Source organism: Sciurus carolinensis, chromosome 3 (genome assembly GCF_902686445.1).
Source record: "Sciurus carolinensis chromosome 3, mSciCar1.2, whole genome shotgun sequence".
Lineage (NCBI taxonomy): Eukaryota > Metazoa > Chordata > Mammalia > Rodentia > Sciuridae > Sciurus > Sciurus carolinensis.
Window position 1 is genome coordinate 102,920,114 of NC_062215.1, and position 17,515 is coordinate 102,937,628.

At 34.8% G+C, this 17,515-nt stretch overlaps 1 protein-coding gene across 1 annotated transcript in view; it reads right to left on the reverse strand.

Annotated features, from left to right (window-relative positions):
• Neb (nebulin) overlaps positions 1–17,515 on the reverse strand; it is a 207,364-nt gene that overhangs the window by 123,715 nt on the left and 66,134 nt on the right. Inside the window, 13 exon segments of the mRNA XM_047543863.1 lie at positions 2,546–2,650; positions 3,204–3,407; positions 3,709–4,020; positions 5,410–5,517; positions 5,604–5,708; positions 5,965–6,168; positions 6,608–6,919; positions 7,262–7,369; positions 8,513–8,617; positions 12,242–12,445; positions 12,640–12,951; positions 16,083–16,190; positions 17,156–17,260. Coding sequence (XP_047399819.1) covers positions 2,546–2,650; positions 3,204–3,407; positions 3,709–4,020; positions 5,410–5,517; positions 5,604–5,708; positions 5,965–6,168; positions 6,608–6,919; positions 7,262–7,369; positions 8,513–8,617; positions 12,242–12,445; positions 12,640–12,951; positions 16,083–16,190; positions 17,156–17,260 — 2,292 coding nt within the window.

The window sequence follows — 17,515 nt, forward strand, 5'->3', positions numbered from 1 at the left end:
TATATATATAAAATATACTATTTTAAAAATCTTTGAAACAGTGAATTGAGTTTGAAAATACTGGAAAAACTAAACTTCAATTCAGGTCTAAGGTAGCAAAATGTGGATAAGCTATTGTTCACAGCAATTAATTCAATTCACATCTTTTCTACACTAACTCTGTACTTGGAAATCAAAGATGAAGATGGGACCTTTCTCAACTTTAAAGCTTCTGGGAGAAGTGATAGAAGTCTGATAACCTACAGAACCAATTGCTGAGAAATCAGACCTCAACAGGTGATTCAACCACCTTATTAGCAAAGAACTCCAGAAAGGAGGCATTTATTCTGAACTAAGGATCAGGGAAGTTCCTGCAGAGGGGTGATCTTTGAGTTGGACCTTGAATCATGGGCCGGTTTCCATAGACTAAGATGGAGCCAAGGAAGAGAGAATGGCATGAATCAATGCACAGTGGACTGAAGGCACCGGCTGGTGAAGGAAGTGCGAGAGGCCCTAGAGAGAGGTGGCAGGAGAGGAATCTGAAGTTGTACTGTGAATACCGAAAGAAAAGAATCTGGTGCTCAATCTACAGAAAATAGGAAACCAAGAAATATCTTCAAGGAAAAGAGTGATGTAATAAAGTCGCATTGTATCTTCCTGTCCTAAATGAAATGGAAGTACAAAAGAATTGAACTAAGCTGGCCAACGGAGAAAAGACAGAAAGGAAACCAGGCAGGTTAAGCTCTCAATCAAGGATGTTCTCCCTTGGTCTTTTTGAACTATCAGTCATCCTATACTTTTTCTAAGTTTTCTTCAGCAGAGTTGAAAATTCCAGAAATGCTGAATGGTTTTTCAAGGGCTCTGTCTCCTGAAATTTCTGCACTTGCAATGAATGTTTTCCTGTCTCATTTAAGGACCTCCATTATAGGTTTGGCTAAAAATTCACTCCTTTCTGAGAGCAGGACTTGATATTTTTATTTTTTGGTGAATGGCTACTTACACAAGCACTAAAATTGCAGTCTGTATCCCTAAAGCCACTTAAGATGGAGGTTATTCTATCTAAATTCTCTAAAGTATATTCTGAAGAAGAGTAATGTTCTATTGATCTGTGCTGTCAGAGAAACAATACTTTACTTGTTGGTGGCACCAAGTTGGGATAAAAAAAATAAATAAATCCATCAGCTTACAAAGTCACAGATTCACAAAAATCTCCACAAGCTTAAGCCCATAGCTTCAATATAAGAAGAAGAAATGACACAAAGATAAAAATCAATCTCTGAACTGAGATTTAAATTTCCAAATGCATAAATTCTGGGAGGGGAAACTTAGCTTCAGCCCATGTAAATGCCTTGGAGTTGATCCCAAGTTCATGTGTACCAGCAGTGATGGAGCAGCCAGTGTGTCCCTGGGGGGCACAGGATGCAGAAATGAAGATCAAATGTCCAGAAGGGAAAATGTGATAGCTAGCTATATTCTACTTTGTTCATTCCTCACTCAAAGTAGTTTGTTCAGGTCTCAGTCACATTTTGCCAGGGATTTTGTGTGAGGAATACCCAGGAAGTTGGACTGTTTAGATTACAAAGAGAACCTGGGGTGTGACTGGTGGGGGAGGACCCCTCTGGCTATCTCTACCTCTAAGGGTAGGCATGGATTGGTTCTGATAGCTTCAGAGCGCTGCAAGGATTTGAGAAATGTTGTGACTAAGTATTTCAGAAGCACTTTTTAAAAATCATGTATCAGAAGCACTTTCTAATGGAATTTTCCAGAATAGATGGATTTATGAGATAAGTTCCTTGTCCCTGGGAACACTTGAGCAAAGGCAGGTCAACGACTTGTTGAGTGGGGATTCCTGTACCAGAAAGGAGGCTGACTCTCTGCCTTAGCACCTAGGATTCTAAAATGGGGGCATGTGGTCTTACACTCTCTAGAAGTGAAAAGGAAATGGCTTATTAACATATACACAGACAGATTCTCATTCATATTCTCTCTTTGTCTCTGTCCCTGTCTCTCTATTAAGTCTATATGACTTGGTGGAACTGTAATTTTAGTCTTGACTTTAATTTTGCAAATTAAAAATCTTAGACATATTTACCAAAGTTTTGCTTTAGTATCAAGGAGAGACACATTTGGCCTTTTGCTAATTTCCTCACTTCGAAATAAAAAAACAAGGGGCTGGGGTTATAACTCAGTGGTAGAGCATTTGCCTAGCATGTGTGAGGCATTAGGTTTGGTCCTTAGCACTACATTAAAAAATAAATAAATAAAATAAAAGTATTGCATCCATCTATAATTTAAAAAAAATAAAAAATAAAACAAAATACCCTAGGTAATCTTTTAGATACTGCTAAAAACATTAATTCTTGTCATTTGTACTCTTTAAATGAAAATTCTTTACTTAAAGATTGACATTTGTGATGGTGATTGAGAAATTTAAGATTTGTTTTTTGCATGAAGCAAAAAGATTCTTTATAAAGTTGTCATGTAGCATTACATCACCATGTAATTAATAAACTGATTGAAGTAAAAAACAGTGTGCAAATGTCAAAGAATTAGCAGTCATGCTCACCTCACTGTAGTTGATTTTATTCATTCTTGCTAACATAATTTCTGGTGTGTCTGGCATTATGTGGACCTGGGTCTTGTCTTTGTCCCAGGCTTCTGTGTATAAACGCTATCAAAGAAAAGATAAAAATCCATCAGGGAAAATTCAGTGTACAATTAATAGAAACTTCAGGGCCATAACTTTATAAACAACAACAAAAAAAGAGACAAAGGTCTTGGCATTTTATATTCATTATGTATATTATAAACATCTTCAAGTAATCAATTCACAAAAGAAAAGATATTTATAAGTACCTTCTGAGTATCTGAAAAATGTATGTTGATCATTAAAAGAAAAATCAAGAATAAACATCTTTTATGCAGAGTACTTTCTATAAATTTATGCCATTTTATCAAGACCATGAAGTAATTGTAATATTAAAATATAAATAATCTATCATCAATTTGACATTTGGGATGGTGGCTGAGAAATTTAAGATTTGTTTTCATTATTTCTCCATCTAATCGATCATCAATTTGATGATTAGATGGAGAAATAATGAAGGATGATGGGTGTCTCTTGTTGCTCAATATTCCACTTCTTTCTTTTCTCATTTACTCTTCTTTTTCTTCACTTTGGCGTTAGGAGCCCCACCTTGGTTCTCTGAATTCTGAAATCTCACCTTGTTCATGGTGATGGCATTATTCTTGGCCAACACTTGTTCCAGAGAATCAGTCACACTGGTGAATTTGAATCTGTCTGGAGGCTGACGATAGATTTTATCGCTCAAAATTTCAGTTGCCCTTTTGCATTTTTCCACATCCAAAGAGCCAATGGGCACCCAGCCGATGCCTCTCATCCATTGGAGATCTGACTTATACATATTCTGTTGACACAAATAATGAATCAATACTTAGTCCTGCATTAGAAATACATTCTTATCTAAAGGACATAAAATCAAGTAAGAGTACACCTGAAAATAGTGTAATTCTTTGTGGGCATGTAGTGTTCAGACTACATGCCATTTTGTCTGGAGGGTTAAAGGATTAACATTCCTAAGGAAGAAAGGCAAGCTATTCTTTGCTGGCTAGGATGGTGAGCTTGGTGTCACCCATTGCTACCTTCTCCAGGGGGAGTTAATTCACCAACTTCCCACCTTTGCATGTTCTATGATCCTTAGCACTCACATCGCTCTGGAGGTCATAGGCCTGCCGAGCGTGGATGACATCGTTCTGGTCAGGCAGGCACGTCCACTGGTGCAGGTAGTTTCTGTAGTCCACGTCACTCACTAAGGTCTGGCACTTCTTGGCCAGCACCACCCCCAGCATGTCCACTGGGCTGCTGAACTTGGTCTTCCACTTCTCAAAGTCCTTCTTGTACTCCCTGTCACTCTGGATTTTGGCCACATGCATGGACCACATCATCTTGGGGTCATCATGTATAGCTCGGGCACCAATGTGGTGACCAAGCTGCTTACGATAGCCTTCTTTGTACTTGAACTAGAAGAAGAAAAAGACTGTCATTTATTTTGACTTTTAGTAAAACACATTACTAGGATTATTCTATTAATTAAAAAATAATGATTTCCTTTGACTATATAAGCACATAATACATGCATCTTACAAACCATTTAAAAACAAATGAAATATATATACCAAAAAAATTAAAACACAATTCTATGACTCAAAGAATTTTTTGTAGTGCATGTGTATAAGACAGAATAAAATTAGAATGTGAGTCATACATTATATGGGTTGTTGCCTGCTCTTTGCAGTTATTATATAAGAATTTTCCTATGTCATTAAATAGTTTTTATAAATTTGATTTTAAAACTTGATTTTCTTTGTTGATATATAGATTACTATGTTTCACCCTTTGTTGACCATCCATTTTTTCAAAAAAATTTAGATATACATGAAGTAGGGTATATTTTGACACATTATGCATACATGGAGTGCAACCCATTCCATTTAGGTTCCCATTCTTGTGGTTGTACATGATGTGGAGTTATATTGGTCGTGTATTCATATGTGAGCAAGGGAAAGTTATGTCTGATTCATTCTACTGCCTTTCCTATTACCACTGATCATTCATTTTTTAAATTATGAACATTACTTCCCACATTTTGAAAATAAAAGAAAAATAAATTTTCTACCTGATGGACAAAAGAAAGGATAAAACTTTTAGAAATGTGAGAAAACCTTTATTTTATTCCATATATGTATTATATGTCAAACTACACTCTACTATCATGTATATCTAAAAAGAACCAATTTTTTAAAAGAAGGAAATCTCTACAGCCCATCACTGGGTGCAGGGACAAACATGGTCCACATGGATGGTTGGACTTTGAATAGTGTATCCCATTTACTCAGTCTTTGTAAGGCATGGATTGAGTTTTTTTTTTTTTTTTAATTGTAAACAAATGGGATACATGTTGTTTCTCTGTTTGTACATGGCGTAAAGGCATACCATTTGTGTAATCATAAATTTACATAGGGTAATGTTGTTTGATTCATTCTGTTATTTTTTTCCCCTTCCCCCCCTGAATTGAGTTTTGAAGGAACCCTGCAATAAGTTTGATTGTATAAAAGAAATATATCATGTTGAAAAGCCAGAAAGATATCTGATTTACAGTCAAGTATCCAATGCTTTGTTTAGCAGGAAATGGACATGTTTTGAAATGCATGTTGCTATGAACTCAACCATAGCTAGAATTTAACCTGGGGGCTGAGAATTTTATTACCACTATTTTAAACTATCTGCTGCAAAAATAAACCACTAGCAACAGTTTAGCCTCGTAGCTTACTTGCTCTATTATAAATCTAGGATAGAGAAAGTGATCTTGGATCCAAAGCTAAGGTGAAGAATTTCTCACGTGTACTTACATCACTGGCGATGTCTCTGGAGGCCTTGGCGGCCTTAATAGGAATGGCATCGAGCCGCATATCATAGCCTTTCCTCTTGGCCTCTTCTAGGCCAAGTTTATATAATTTCTGAAATAGACATAAATAATTATAAGTTTTATTTACAAAGTGCATTGTAAGGCAAATATATCATTTACCACAAATATGTTGCTTACCTCACTGTAATTTACTTTGTTTTGTTTAGCTAGTAAAACTTCAGGGGTGTCTGGCATAATGTGGATAGAGGTTTTATCTTTATTCCAAGCTTCTGTATAGAGGTGCTAAAACAAACAGAAGACAGGTCAGTAATGGAGAGTCTGATTCTTAATGAGACTAAAGAGATTCTGCTCTGTGACCTGGTTGTGACACTTTCAGGTTTAGACATTTCCTGTCAGTAAGAAGCACACTTACTTTAAAACTTACTTTAATATCAACAAAAGAATAGAACATGAATTTTCTTTTATATTAACAAATTTCATTTACACCAAATACAATTTTTAAAAATCAATACTTCACTCATGCAAAGAAAGGACTTACATGGTTCATGGTAATAGCATTATTTTTTGCCAAAACCATCGGTATGGAGTCCATAAGGCTGGAAAATTTGAATTTATCTGGGTGCTGACGATAAACATGGTCACTCAAAATTTGAGTAGCTCTTTTGTTCTTCTCATCCTCTAGAGAACCAGTAGGTATCCAGCCAATGCCTTTTAGCCATTGAAGATCAGCCTTGTACAAATTCTGAAATTACAAGTGTCAAATCACTAAATGAAAGCATATATTCCTAAAGAAATAAAAGTTTATAGTATATAAGATTACATATGAGTACATATATATGTATATTATTTCAATGAACTCCTGTGAAATTTCAAAATTTTGGTATGAATTTTCAATTAACAAAATATTCAGATCAGAAAATATTTTAGAAAATATGTAACAGAAACATGTGTTCATTGCCTAGATCAGCAATCTAGAGGCTTCCATCAAAGTAATGACTCTGCTGGTCTTTCTTTGTGGAATAATGATGCCACCAGATGTTTGGTGACTGGATAGAGCTGGGCATTAGTCCAGGGAAGTAGAACTCATTGTGTAACCTCAACTCCCATCACCTTAGGGGAATTTTGACACTGAGAAAAGCAGATACAATATTTAATTGATCAAAGAGAAACTTTAGACTCACATCGCTCTGGAGGTCATAGGCCTGCCGAGCGTGGATGACATCGTTCTGGTCAGGCAGGCACGTCCACTGGTGCAGGTAGTTCTTGTAGTCCACGTCACTCACTAAGGTCTGGCACTTCTTGGCCAGCACCACTCCCAGCATGTCCACTGGGCTGCTGAACTTGGTCTTCCACTTCTCAAAGTCCTTCTTGTACTCCCTGTCACTCTGGATTTTGGCCACGTGCATGGACCACATCATCTTGGGGTCATCCTTAATGTTCCGGGCTCCAATGTGGTGGCCCAGTTGTTTGCGGTAACCATCTTTGTACTTGTACTGAGGGGAAAAAATATATCTCACTTCTTTCAAAATTAACTTATGTTGCCATTTTTGTGGGAAATTACAAAGCACATTAACTCTTAATCTTGTACTAATCCTGGAGAGTCACAGATTGTGGTTTTTTGATAGGAAAGATTAAAGGCTAAATTCAGTTACAATTTCATACATAATAAGTATATCCTTGATCTTATCCCTCATCCCACACTGCATGTCTGGGACTATTCCACTGTTTTAATTTGTTATCCCACAGAAGATTTTGTTCTACTTAAAATTACATTGAGAATGCTTTGAAGTGATGAATTGCAATTCAATCAATATCAACAGGGGATAAGGTCTTACTTCACTGGCAATTTCTCGGGATGCTTTTGCTGCTTTGATTGGTATGGCATCAACAGGAAGATCGTAGCCTTTTTTCTTCAGCTCCTCATAACCCATTCGGTAGAGTTTCTATCGAGAGAAGAAGGTCACTCGGCAAAACCATTCTCCATAAACAACTGCAGCATAATAAATCCAATGTGCTAAATATTTTTTAGAGTCCATGAGAATAGTATCTGTGCTCTGGACTACTCAAATGTAATTGGAAATCATGGTCAGGGATTGCTAATGATCTTATTTTAAACTTTAAAGCTCTTCAATTGCCTAGATGCATAAAATTAAATGTCAGCTCTTCCCAAATACTTATGAGAATGCAGAAGCAAATTGATAGAAAAATGAAATGAAAGATCACTTAGGTACTGTTTTCCAATTAACATTGAGTGTTTTACAAAGAGCTGCTTTTAGAAAAGAGCAACACTTTTCCATCTTACTCCTTTAGTGGGGAAAATCAAGTGTAAGGGGCTCTTACTTCTGCTTCCATGTGGCTAATGCACTATGAATGACTGCCTCATAATATAGGGCCATCCAAAGAAAGATCAACATCTGAAGGTAAGATACAGACTCCTTCAAAATTTTTCAAAGCTAAAATTTTTAAAGAGCTTAACTATTAATATTTTACAATTTATGTATAATCATTTGTTTCTTCATATTTGTGACATAATTGAATAATTGAGAATTATGTTAGTCCTCCTGATATTATTATTCTAACATTTACCATTGAAGTCATTCTACTGGAGCTTAAAATCTGTTCTTAAAATATTTAATTTTTACAACCTATAAATTTAGGAGATTATGTTGACAACAAAAAATGAAATTATCCTGCATGAATTTCATACATTCCCTCAATCAAACTTTCATTGAGCATCTACTATGTGTCAGGCATGGTGCTAGGAGAGCACCCAAGACCAGTAGGAATTGTCTCTGCCTATAGAAAACACCTTCCCCATACAGGGAAGAGATAAACCATTATATTAAGATGAGATGTGTAATAGTCGAACATAAAGCACAGAGAGAGCAGTCTTCCAAGTCTGCCTGTGATGGGGAGTACCAAAATCTTGAGGTTCAATCTAAAAGCTTTAAATAAGGGATCTGAGTCACATGTAGTTTGTTAATTAAAATGATTCAGGGATTCAAAAGAACTTCCAAACAACTTCAATGACACAGAAGCAATTAAAATGAGCTTTCTGAAAATGCATGCTGAATTTGGAAACTTACATCGCTTGTATTGATTAAGTTTGCCTTAGCCAGTAAAATGTCAGGAGTATCAGGCATGATGTGAATTTGAGTCTTGTCCTTGTCCCAAGCTTCTCTATAAAGTCTCTAAAATGAGAAATAAGAATTTTTTATTAGTTTTATTAGATCAGTGTATGATACAGGTGGCTTCTACATTAAGCATCACTAAACAGTACATTTACATTACACATTATAATTGATGACATAGAAGATAATATGAGCATCTGGAACACAATCGTCTTCCAAAATGTATAGTAAGGACTACCCTTTCAAAGTTACAGATAATTCTGCCCATAAGAAATCAGTCCAGGGCTGGGGAGATAGCTCAGTTGGTAGAGTGATTGCCTTGCAAGCACAAGGCCCTGGGTTCAATCCCCAGCAAGGCAAAAAAAAAAAAAAGAAGAAGAAATCTGTCCAGATAATTAGAACCTTTGCCAATGTTATCAAAAGAAAACAGAGTTTTCCATTTTGGGGGTTGTAAAGTCTCCCTTAGTGTTTAATTGGGAGACAACCCTTGTCTTCTCAAAAGACAACTTATTCAAAGTGTGCCTAGAAATTAGGAAGTCTCATTTCTTATGTGGCTGTGAGAAATAGAAAGTCTGGTAGTCCATTTTCAGCCTTAATTGGATCCAATCATAGCCATTTTAATTATAGCCCTTCCCTTTTTCCCACCCTAATTTTAAAATTAGTCAATTGTGTAAATTGTACACAAGTCCCCCAAACAGGGTGAAGGGTCCACTGCATTCGTGGACTGCCCACCCAGGTGTCCTTGCTAGCCAGGTTCTGTAGCATGCCCTCTGTCACAAGTGAATGCCTTGCCTACCTACTTTCCAACACGTGTTTGTTACCTTGTAGCACCTCAGAATTTCCAATAGGCTTACTATTTATATTAGTATTATTTTGGAGGATCAGAATCACCAAAGAGATTATATTTGGGAATTTATTAAAATCTCTTTGATGTCCAAAAGCTATCCTTAGGTTTGTCTTCAATAGGAAACAAGGAGACCCAAACAAAAATCTCACTTATCTAAACCAGGTTATTTACATAATGCTTGAAATATCCCAGAAGATACTTCTGAATTACAAAGAGGAAAATGGTAACTTGAGAGTGATCAGTTAAAGCAATCAGTAGAGGAACAAACTGATATAATGCACTTCCTGATGTGATATACTCGGGTCACGATGTGTAATATCCTGAAAAGACAGAATCTGAATCTAATCATGAGGACACCAGGAAACACAACTGCAGGAGATTCTACAAAATAATTGACCTGTACTTTTCAAAAATGTCAAGGACTTGGAAGACAAAGAAAAAGTGAGAAAACAGTCCAGAATAAAGGAGACTAAAGACATGGCAAGAAAATGCAGCATATGATCTTGGATTGGATCCTGGACCAGGGAAAATTTTTTTTTCTTTTGCTATAAATGACATTAGTAACAAAATTGAACAAATACTGCAAACTGATAATTATCAACATTAATTTCTTGATTTTGATCATTCTAGTGTAAGTTATGTGAGCTGTTCTTATTTTCAGGAGATTCACACTCAAGTATTTCAGGGTGATGTGGCACCATAAAGTAATTTACTTTGGCATATAGATACATTTAGGAGAGAGGAAAAAAGGAGGGACGAATAGAGGGAAAGAGAATACAAATGTGTTAAAACATTTATGTTTGTGAAATGTGGGTAAAAAATACATAATTTATACTAGTTTTCAACTTTTATGTATGCCTACATTTATTCCAATATAAGAGCTTAAAAATTTTCATGAATTCCTTGAACTTGCCAATTTCCCTTTGAGATGTTTTGTGTAAGATGAGCGGGGTTGGTGCTTTTCTTTTTAAACATGTATATTATAGCTCATGTAACCTAAATAAGCTGACTAAGACCTTCAGGACCCAAACAAATCTAAGCTCATTAATTTTCATTATTTATCCCAGCTTTGTGCCAACCTTTCCAATCAAAAACATCAATTTCTCAACCTTATTACTATTGGTGTCAAATGCTGGACATTTCTTGGTTATAGAGGGCTCTCTTGTGCACTGTGGTATTTTTAGCAGCATGCCTAATTTCTATCCACTAGAGGACAGTAGCATGCCACCCCCAAGTTGTGACAAAAATATTTGTAGATTTCAAATGACTTCTGTGGGACAAAACTGTCTTGTTAATGACCACTAAATGAGATCATTGCTTCAACGCCATGTGCCATTTTCATTCCATGGAACACAGAAAAAAGTGCTTAATGTTGATTATGCTGGCCGATTTATCAGCCTATGTAAAAGAAGAGGCAGCAGGTGCAAGGAGCCTGGTCTGAGTTCTGCTCCAGAGGCCTTAATAGATCGATATTTCTGCATCCCTGTACCTAGGGCTCACTGCTGGGGATGTATCCATCAACTTTATGATTCAGAGTTTTCCTCTTGCTCATTTTATTAGTCAGAACTTCCTCTCAAGAAACTAGGATTCCAAAAGAGGAAAATATTTTTGCATAAATTTGTGCCTTAGTCAATTGATTGTATTCAAACTGCCATCATAAAATAAAAAGAAGAAAAGAATACTTAGACAATCATAATGAAATTGATAAATCAGTATTTACTATAACTTTTAGAAAACAAAATTGCAAAAATTCTGAGGGGTTGCTTAGGAAGAGAGGAACTAAAACTTACTGATGCTTACCATAAGCTGATTATGAGTTTACATGTTACTTAAAACTCATAATTTATATGATTAACATAAAATATATAGATATTAAATATAGTATATATATTTATAGTATATATATTTAGACCCTCTCAGGGGTCTAATTATGTATCTATTTAAGCTTTTTTTTTTTTTTTTTTTTTTTTTAACCATATTCAGGATTGAACCACTGAGCTATACCCCCAACTCCTTTTTACTTTTATTTAAACTTTCTTACCAGGTTCAGAATCTCAGTATACATAATTCAATCTACTATGACATTCAGGATTAGGCTTTTAGTTGAGTACTTCTTAACCTTTCCCTTTTCTGCATAAAAATTATTCCAAACTGCTTTTATTTATTTTAGTCAATAAATGCTTACTGAGCACCTATTATATGCCAGGCACTGAAGTCGGTACTAGAGAAGAAAATAAGTTGAAGATGGAATACACCATTATACCTATGCTATAGAATTGTTGATTTATATTGATTTAGTGGACCTAAATGTATCAATCATTTGGCAGAAAAATACAATCTTCATAACATTTCCACTGTCTTTGTAAGGTATTTAGAACCTCTTGCCTTCATATCCCAACAACAACAAAACCCTAGGTCTTTAAAGTACTCAAGTTTCAAAGAAAAAAGTATATTCAATAATTTCTCAATACATCTGGTTAAATAAGGAAGTTTTAAGTAACTAAAATTGACACCAGAGTTTTTATATTAATCAGTGTAAGGTAGTTGATAATTCAAATAATGTGAACCAATATGAAACATCTTGTTGTATTATATGATGCAATTCTCTCTTAATCTATTCATTTACTTATTTTAGTTTTGCTTGTTTGTTTTTGAGACAGGGTCCTGTTAAGTTGCCCAGGCTGACATCCCGACTCAGCCTTCCTAGTGAGTCGCTAGGATTACAGGCGCACAACAGCACACTCAGATTTCTGCTCATTTATTAAGTGAAAGTTATCGAGAGATTGCCAATGGCAGCCACTGTAATCTATTTGGTAAATTTCTAAAGAATTACTCACATCACTCCTATTTTTGGCATTTGTTTTTGCCAGAACTATGTCCATGGCATCAGGAATGCTGGTGAACTTGTTTGTGTCTGGAGGTTGGCGATATTTCTTCTCACTGATGATTTCGGAAGCCCGTTTGTTCTTTTCTGCTTCCAAAGAACCAAGGGGACTCCATCCTATGCCTTTCAGCCACTCGAGGTCAGACTTATATACATTCTGTGGAAGTACAAAGCAAGCCATCAAAACTCATCCTCTTGTACCTATTCCCTAAGTGATTCTATGCACCACGAATAGATGCACTTTAGCTTTTCAATGACAATTCCTCTTTCTAGTTTCTTTTTTATGACTAAATGGCTACTAATATGAAATATGAAGTAATACATAAACTATTGAATTTAACAGACACCGACCTCACTTTGTAGTTCATATGCTCTTTTAGCTTGAATGACGTCATTCTGATCAGGCAGGCATGTCCACTGATGTAAGTAATTCTTGTAGTCTATATCACTAACCAAGGCCTGACATTTCTTGGCTAACACCACTCCCAGCATGTCCACTGGGCTGGTGTACCTGGTTTTCCATTTTTCAAAGTCTTTCTTGTATTCTCGTTCACTCTGCATTTTGGCTACATTCATTGATAACACGAGCTTTGGGTCATCTTGCAAACTCCGGAAGCCAATATGGTGTCCAAGTTGTTTCCGATAACCTTGTTTGTATTTAAACTGAAATCAGAGGAAACACAGTTCTTTTATTAACACAAAGACCAAACTATACTAAATTTTCTTTGTTTTTTTATTTGATTTAAAAAACTGAAATGAGAAAAAAGATGTTCATGCTAACTTAGTAAGAAATGTTTTCTTTCTTTTTTTAAAAAAAGTTTTTTAGTTGTCGATGGACATTTATTTTATTTATTTACATGTGATGCTGAGAATCAAACCCAGTGCCTCACACATGCTAGGCTAGTGCTCTGCCACTGAGCCACAACCCAGCCCCAGAAATACTGTCTTACTTAAGTAAATTTTAAGTGGAGGCTACCAAAGAAACCTAATGTAGTTGAGTATCAAGTAAGTTTATCATGAGAAATTAATTCCAACCAGAGGTAGAAATCCTTGGATATACTAGACATGGTATATGCTAACTTTCCAGAAAGCATTTAATCAAGCCCTTGTTAGAGTCTTATGGGAAGGATGATCTCATGGGAAAAAAAAAATACAGGCTGAATGGCAGAAAACTTAGGGAAATAAATGACTTGGTCAACAGGCTTAAAAGTATAGATTAATTTATATAGCAGGATTTTTAGATATTTGTCATATGGTTATGTCATACTACCTTGTCCTATTTGGGATCTATGTCTTGCATGCAAGGGTGGCTAAAGACATCTGAAACATCTAAGTAAATTAAATTAGAAAGAAAATTCCAAAAAAAAAAAATCAAGAAAGAAAGAAAGAAAGAAAATTCCACAAGACTTCAATATATTGCCAAATTGGTAAAATGAACTATACAAATTTAAGAGAGTAAAAGTAAAATCCAGCATTTAGATTCTTTGGGGAAAATTACCTTAGCAATGGATGACAATAACAACAATGATAATGAATGTAATAAAGTTTATTTGATATTAGGTGCTGAACATATATTATTACTCATAGAAGTAGGTTCTGCTTTCTCATGATACCCAGCTTCATGGTTATGTATATTAAAACTACTCAGGACTTTAAACCGTTTGTAGTCTCATATGGATAATCTGACAAAATTGCTCATAAAAAACTAGGGCCGTGGGCTGGGGAGACAGCTCAGTTGGTAGAGTGCTCGCCTCACAAGCACAAGGCCCTGGGTTCAATCTCCAGCACTGCAAAAAAAAAAAAAAAAACAACTACTAGGGCCATAAATTCTGTATGGAGCACTGATAAATGCATATCAGAATTTCACTTACTCTGGTCTGATCTCTTGTAGCAACAGAACACTAAGTTTTGAGATGCTCTATTTTAAGAGAATTTTTTTTAAAAAACAGGATAAACCACTAATAGAATGAGTGGAAGATCAAAGAACTTATCAAACTAAAGCCAAAGGAGAGCAAATGAGATATTGAAATGTTTGAAGATGTGGTGTTTGTGATGCTCCAGAACAGAGACCCAGAGCTGACAGGTAAAATATTTAAGATTGAAATAAGGAAGCATATAATGACAAGTGGAGATGATCCAACAAGGAAATGACCTGTTCTGAAGGATTCCAAAATTTTGTATTTGTAAATATCCACGGACTGTTGAACCTGCAGAAAAGGTCTGATGCTGAGTGGGAAGATTGGGTTAAATAACCTTTATTTATTTTCTAATTCTAAATTCTATTATTTTAATTTGTTAAATTATATACTTAAAAGAGCACTAATTTTCTGAAATTTCTGAAATTTTATAGATACAACAATCATTTGAAACTAAAAGGAAATATAATCTCTACAATGGTGGGAAAGTCCACTTTAGTTAATTTAATTTTAGAGGAAGATTTCAAAAGGTTCTAATTAGTAGGTTTGAAAGAAAAGAAGTTATGTACTGTCAAATGTTGGGTTGTTCGGCAATTATTGATGCTATTTCTTCAATTCCTAAACTATTTTTAGCATATAACAATAAATGAAAATGAATTTACTTTCTGGGGAAAATGCAAGCATCATTATTGCTTTAGGTTCATCATTACATCGATTCTAATGAGGTATTGGCCCACAAGCCAGAGAGTAGAAATAATATCTTATCAAATTAATTTTCTAGCATTTCTGGAGTGCCACAATTGGATTAGGTAGAATTTCCCCTTAAGTTCTTAGAATTTGTCAGATTCTGTCTTTACAGCCTCTCTCTCCCCTTTGTACTTCAACCTGTATATTGAACCAGATCATTCTTTTGTTTTAATGATTAAGAGGTTGTATTTCTCTATATTTAAATACAATTAAAACATTTAAGTTTCCACTACATTTTCTTCAACTTCTTCAGCTTTTATACTAAAGGATATATATTTTTAAAAATCTATATTAAAATAAAATATGCATTAAGTAAAAAAAAAGATGTATTTCTCTATAAAATTTTGGTAATTTATTCTCTATCACCAATATCCTATGAATTTTTTCCCATTAATTTTTGGTATTAGCAAAGGTAAATGGTTATAGATAGATTATCTAAGTATAACATATAAAAGTTTTAACCATGTTTAGTTTATTTGCCAGATATACAACACTTTCTAGTAATTAGAAGCTACCTTTTGGAACACAAGGATCCTTGTTCTCTCAACTTCGGACCAGACATCCAGCAGAAAGTAGAGTTAAGTCCTCTGATCCTTCAATCTAAATTTCTGAGCCTTTCTGGATTTTTCTGTGCCCCAAGCTAATTAATTATAATTATGTAAATAAAAGATAGGCTAAATAAAAATAATTGACAGCTAATTTTAAACTATCTGCATATAAAATCTATCAACATAGTGTTTTTGAGGCTGATTTATTATTATCTAGGAGTTTGCATTTGTCTAAAATAAACAAGTAGAAAACTAATTAAAGGAAAATTAATTAACTAAATTAACTAACTAAGGAAAATTAATTTCAGGCACAGTAGGAAAACTGAAATCTGGTTCCTTGGTGTACCCCGAGACACAGCATGTTAGTGCAATGGTCTGACAGGTGCTCTGGCTGACTTGACAGAAGCCCCTGTTCCTGTTTGAATAGTGAGAAAGAAGAGTGGATTCTGGGTGACCAAAGAGGGAGGACATGATGAAGGGAACAATGTTACATTTTGAAAAGTAAAGTCCATCTACAAAAATAGTTACCAACATTAAGTCATTCAGATAAAAATACCCTCAAACAAATCAAAATAGAACCTACATCACTAGCAATGTCCCTTGAAGCTTTGGCCAGCTGTACGGAAATCGCATCAACCGGGAGATCATAGCCTTTCTTCAAAGCTTCTTCCCATCCAAGTTTATAGAGTTTCTGAAAATTGAAAAAAATCTTTAGCATTATTCCTTCTTTATTAAAAATTTCAACAGATTATTAAGCAAAAATAGAGAGTGGTTATCAGATTCTAACATCATCTACTCTATCTCTAAAGATATGAATAAAACCCAAACAGGCAGTTTAAAACAAATAGAAAAGTACTGATGTGGCATCATGTGACCTGGCTTGATTTTCATTTTGGCTCTGAGAATCCTTAGTGGTATATTTGAACAACAATATGGTCATATCAAGTATATAAGGTTCCTTTCCTCCTGCTGCTAACTAGAGTCTAGGCTCACTATTTTAAATATCAATATTGAGAGAATTAAAAACTAAAAGATAATCAGATCACAAAATTTTAATTACCTATGTGATAAAGTAAGAGATGTGATATCTCTTAAAAGTTGCAATGAACGAATTAACCTGTGTGAGTGTTAAAATTGAATAGTTACAAAAATAACAGTTATCCAGTACTTTCTATGTACCAGGTACTATGCTGAGAGACATCTATAGGATTTCTCATTTGGTTTGCAAAGACATCCAACGTCATAGGCACTTTTATGATTTTTATTATTTTATTCCTAATTTTAGGAGTAGTAGAACTGAAGTTTAGACAGGTAGGTGATTTGCTCAATATCAAGTAACTCATAAATGCCAAAGCCAAAACTCACATGTCTTTTTGATGTAATTTTTTTTTGTTTCAACAATTCCTTATTGATTTCCTAATTTGTACCACACACAAAATGCACAAAGATAAACAAAATAGATACAGTATCTGCCTCTATGCAGCATAGGGTGAGAGCTGAAGCACTTGCCCTTAACATATCTTGTAACTTCCCTAGGCTAAAAAGTTTGAGAGTCACTCACTTCGATGGCTTCAGCATTTACATCAGTTATTTACTAGCACGTAATTTATAAGCTTAATAAGATAAAACATAATTACAATATTTATGTACTTTTACCTGACTATATAATGTTTGATTCTGCTTGGCTTGTAAAATATCTGGTGTATCAGGCATCACATGGATCTTGGTCTTATCTTTATTCCAATCAATGGTGTACAAATGCTGGGAAGAGAGGAAAAAGACATATGAACTCTTAATAAACTGGGACAAACAGAAAAGAAAATAAATATACAGATTATATACAGATTATTTGAACATGCTTACATAGAACAAGTAAATAATAACTAAAATAAAATATGATTCAGAAGAGATATTAAAAACTCAGATTTTAATTTTGAGGTAGGGTATTGAGGATTGACCCCAAGGGAGCTTTACCACTGAGTTACATTCCAGCCCTTTCTATTTTTTATTTTGAGA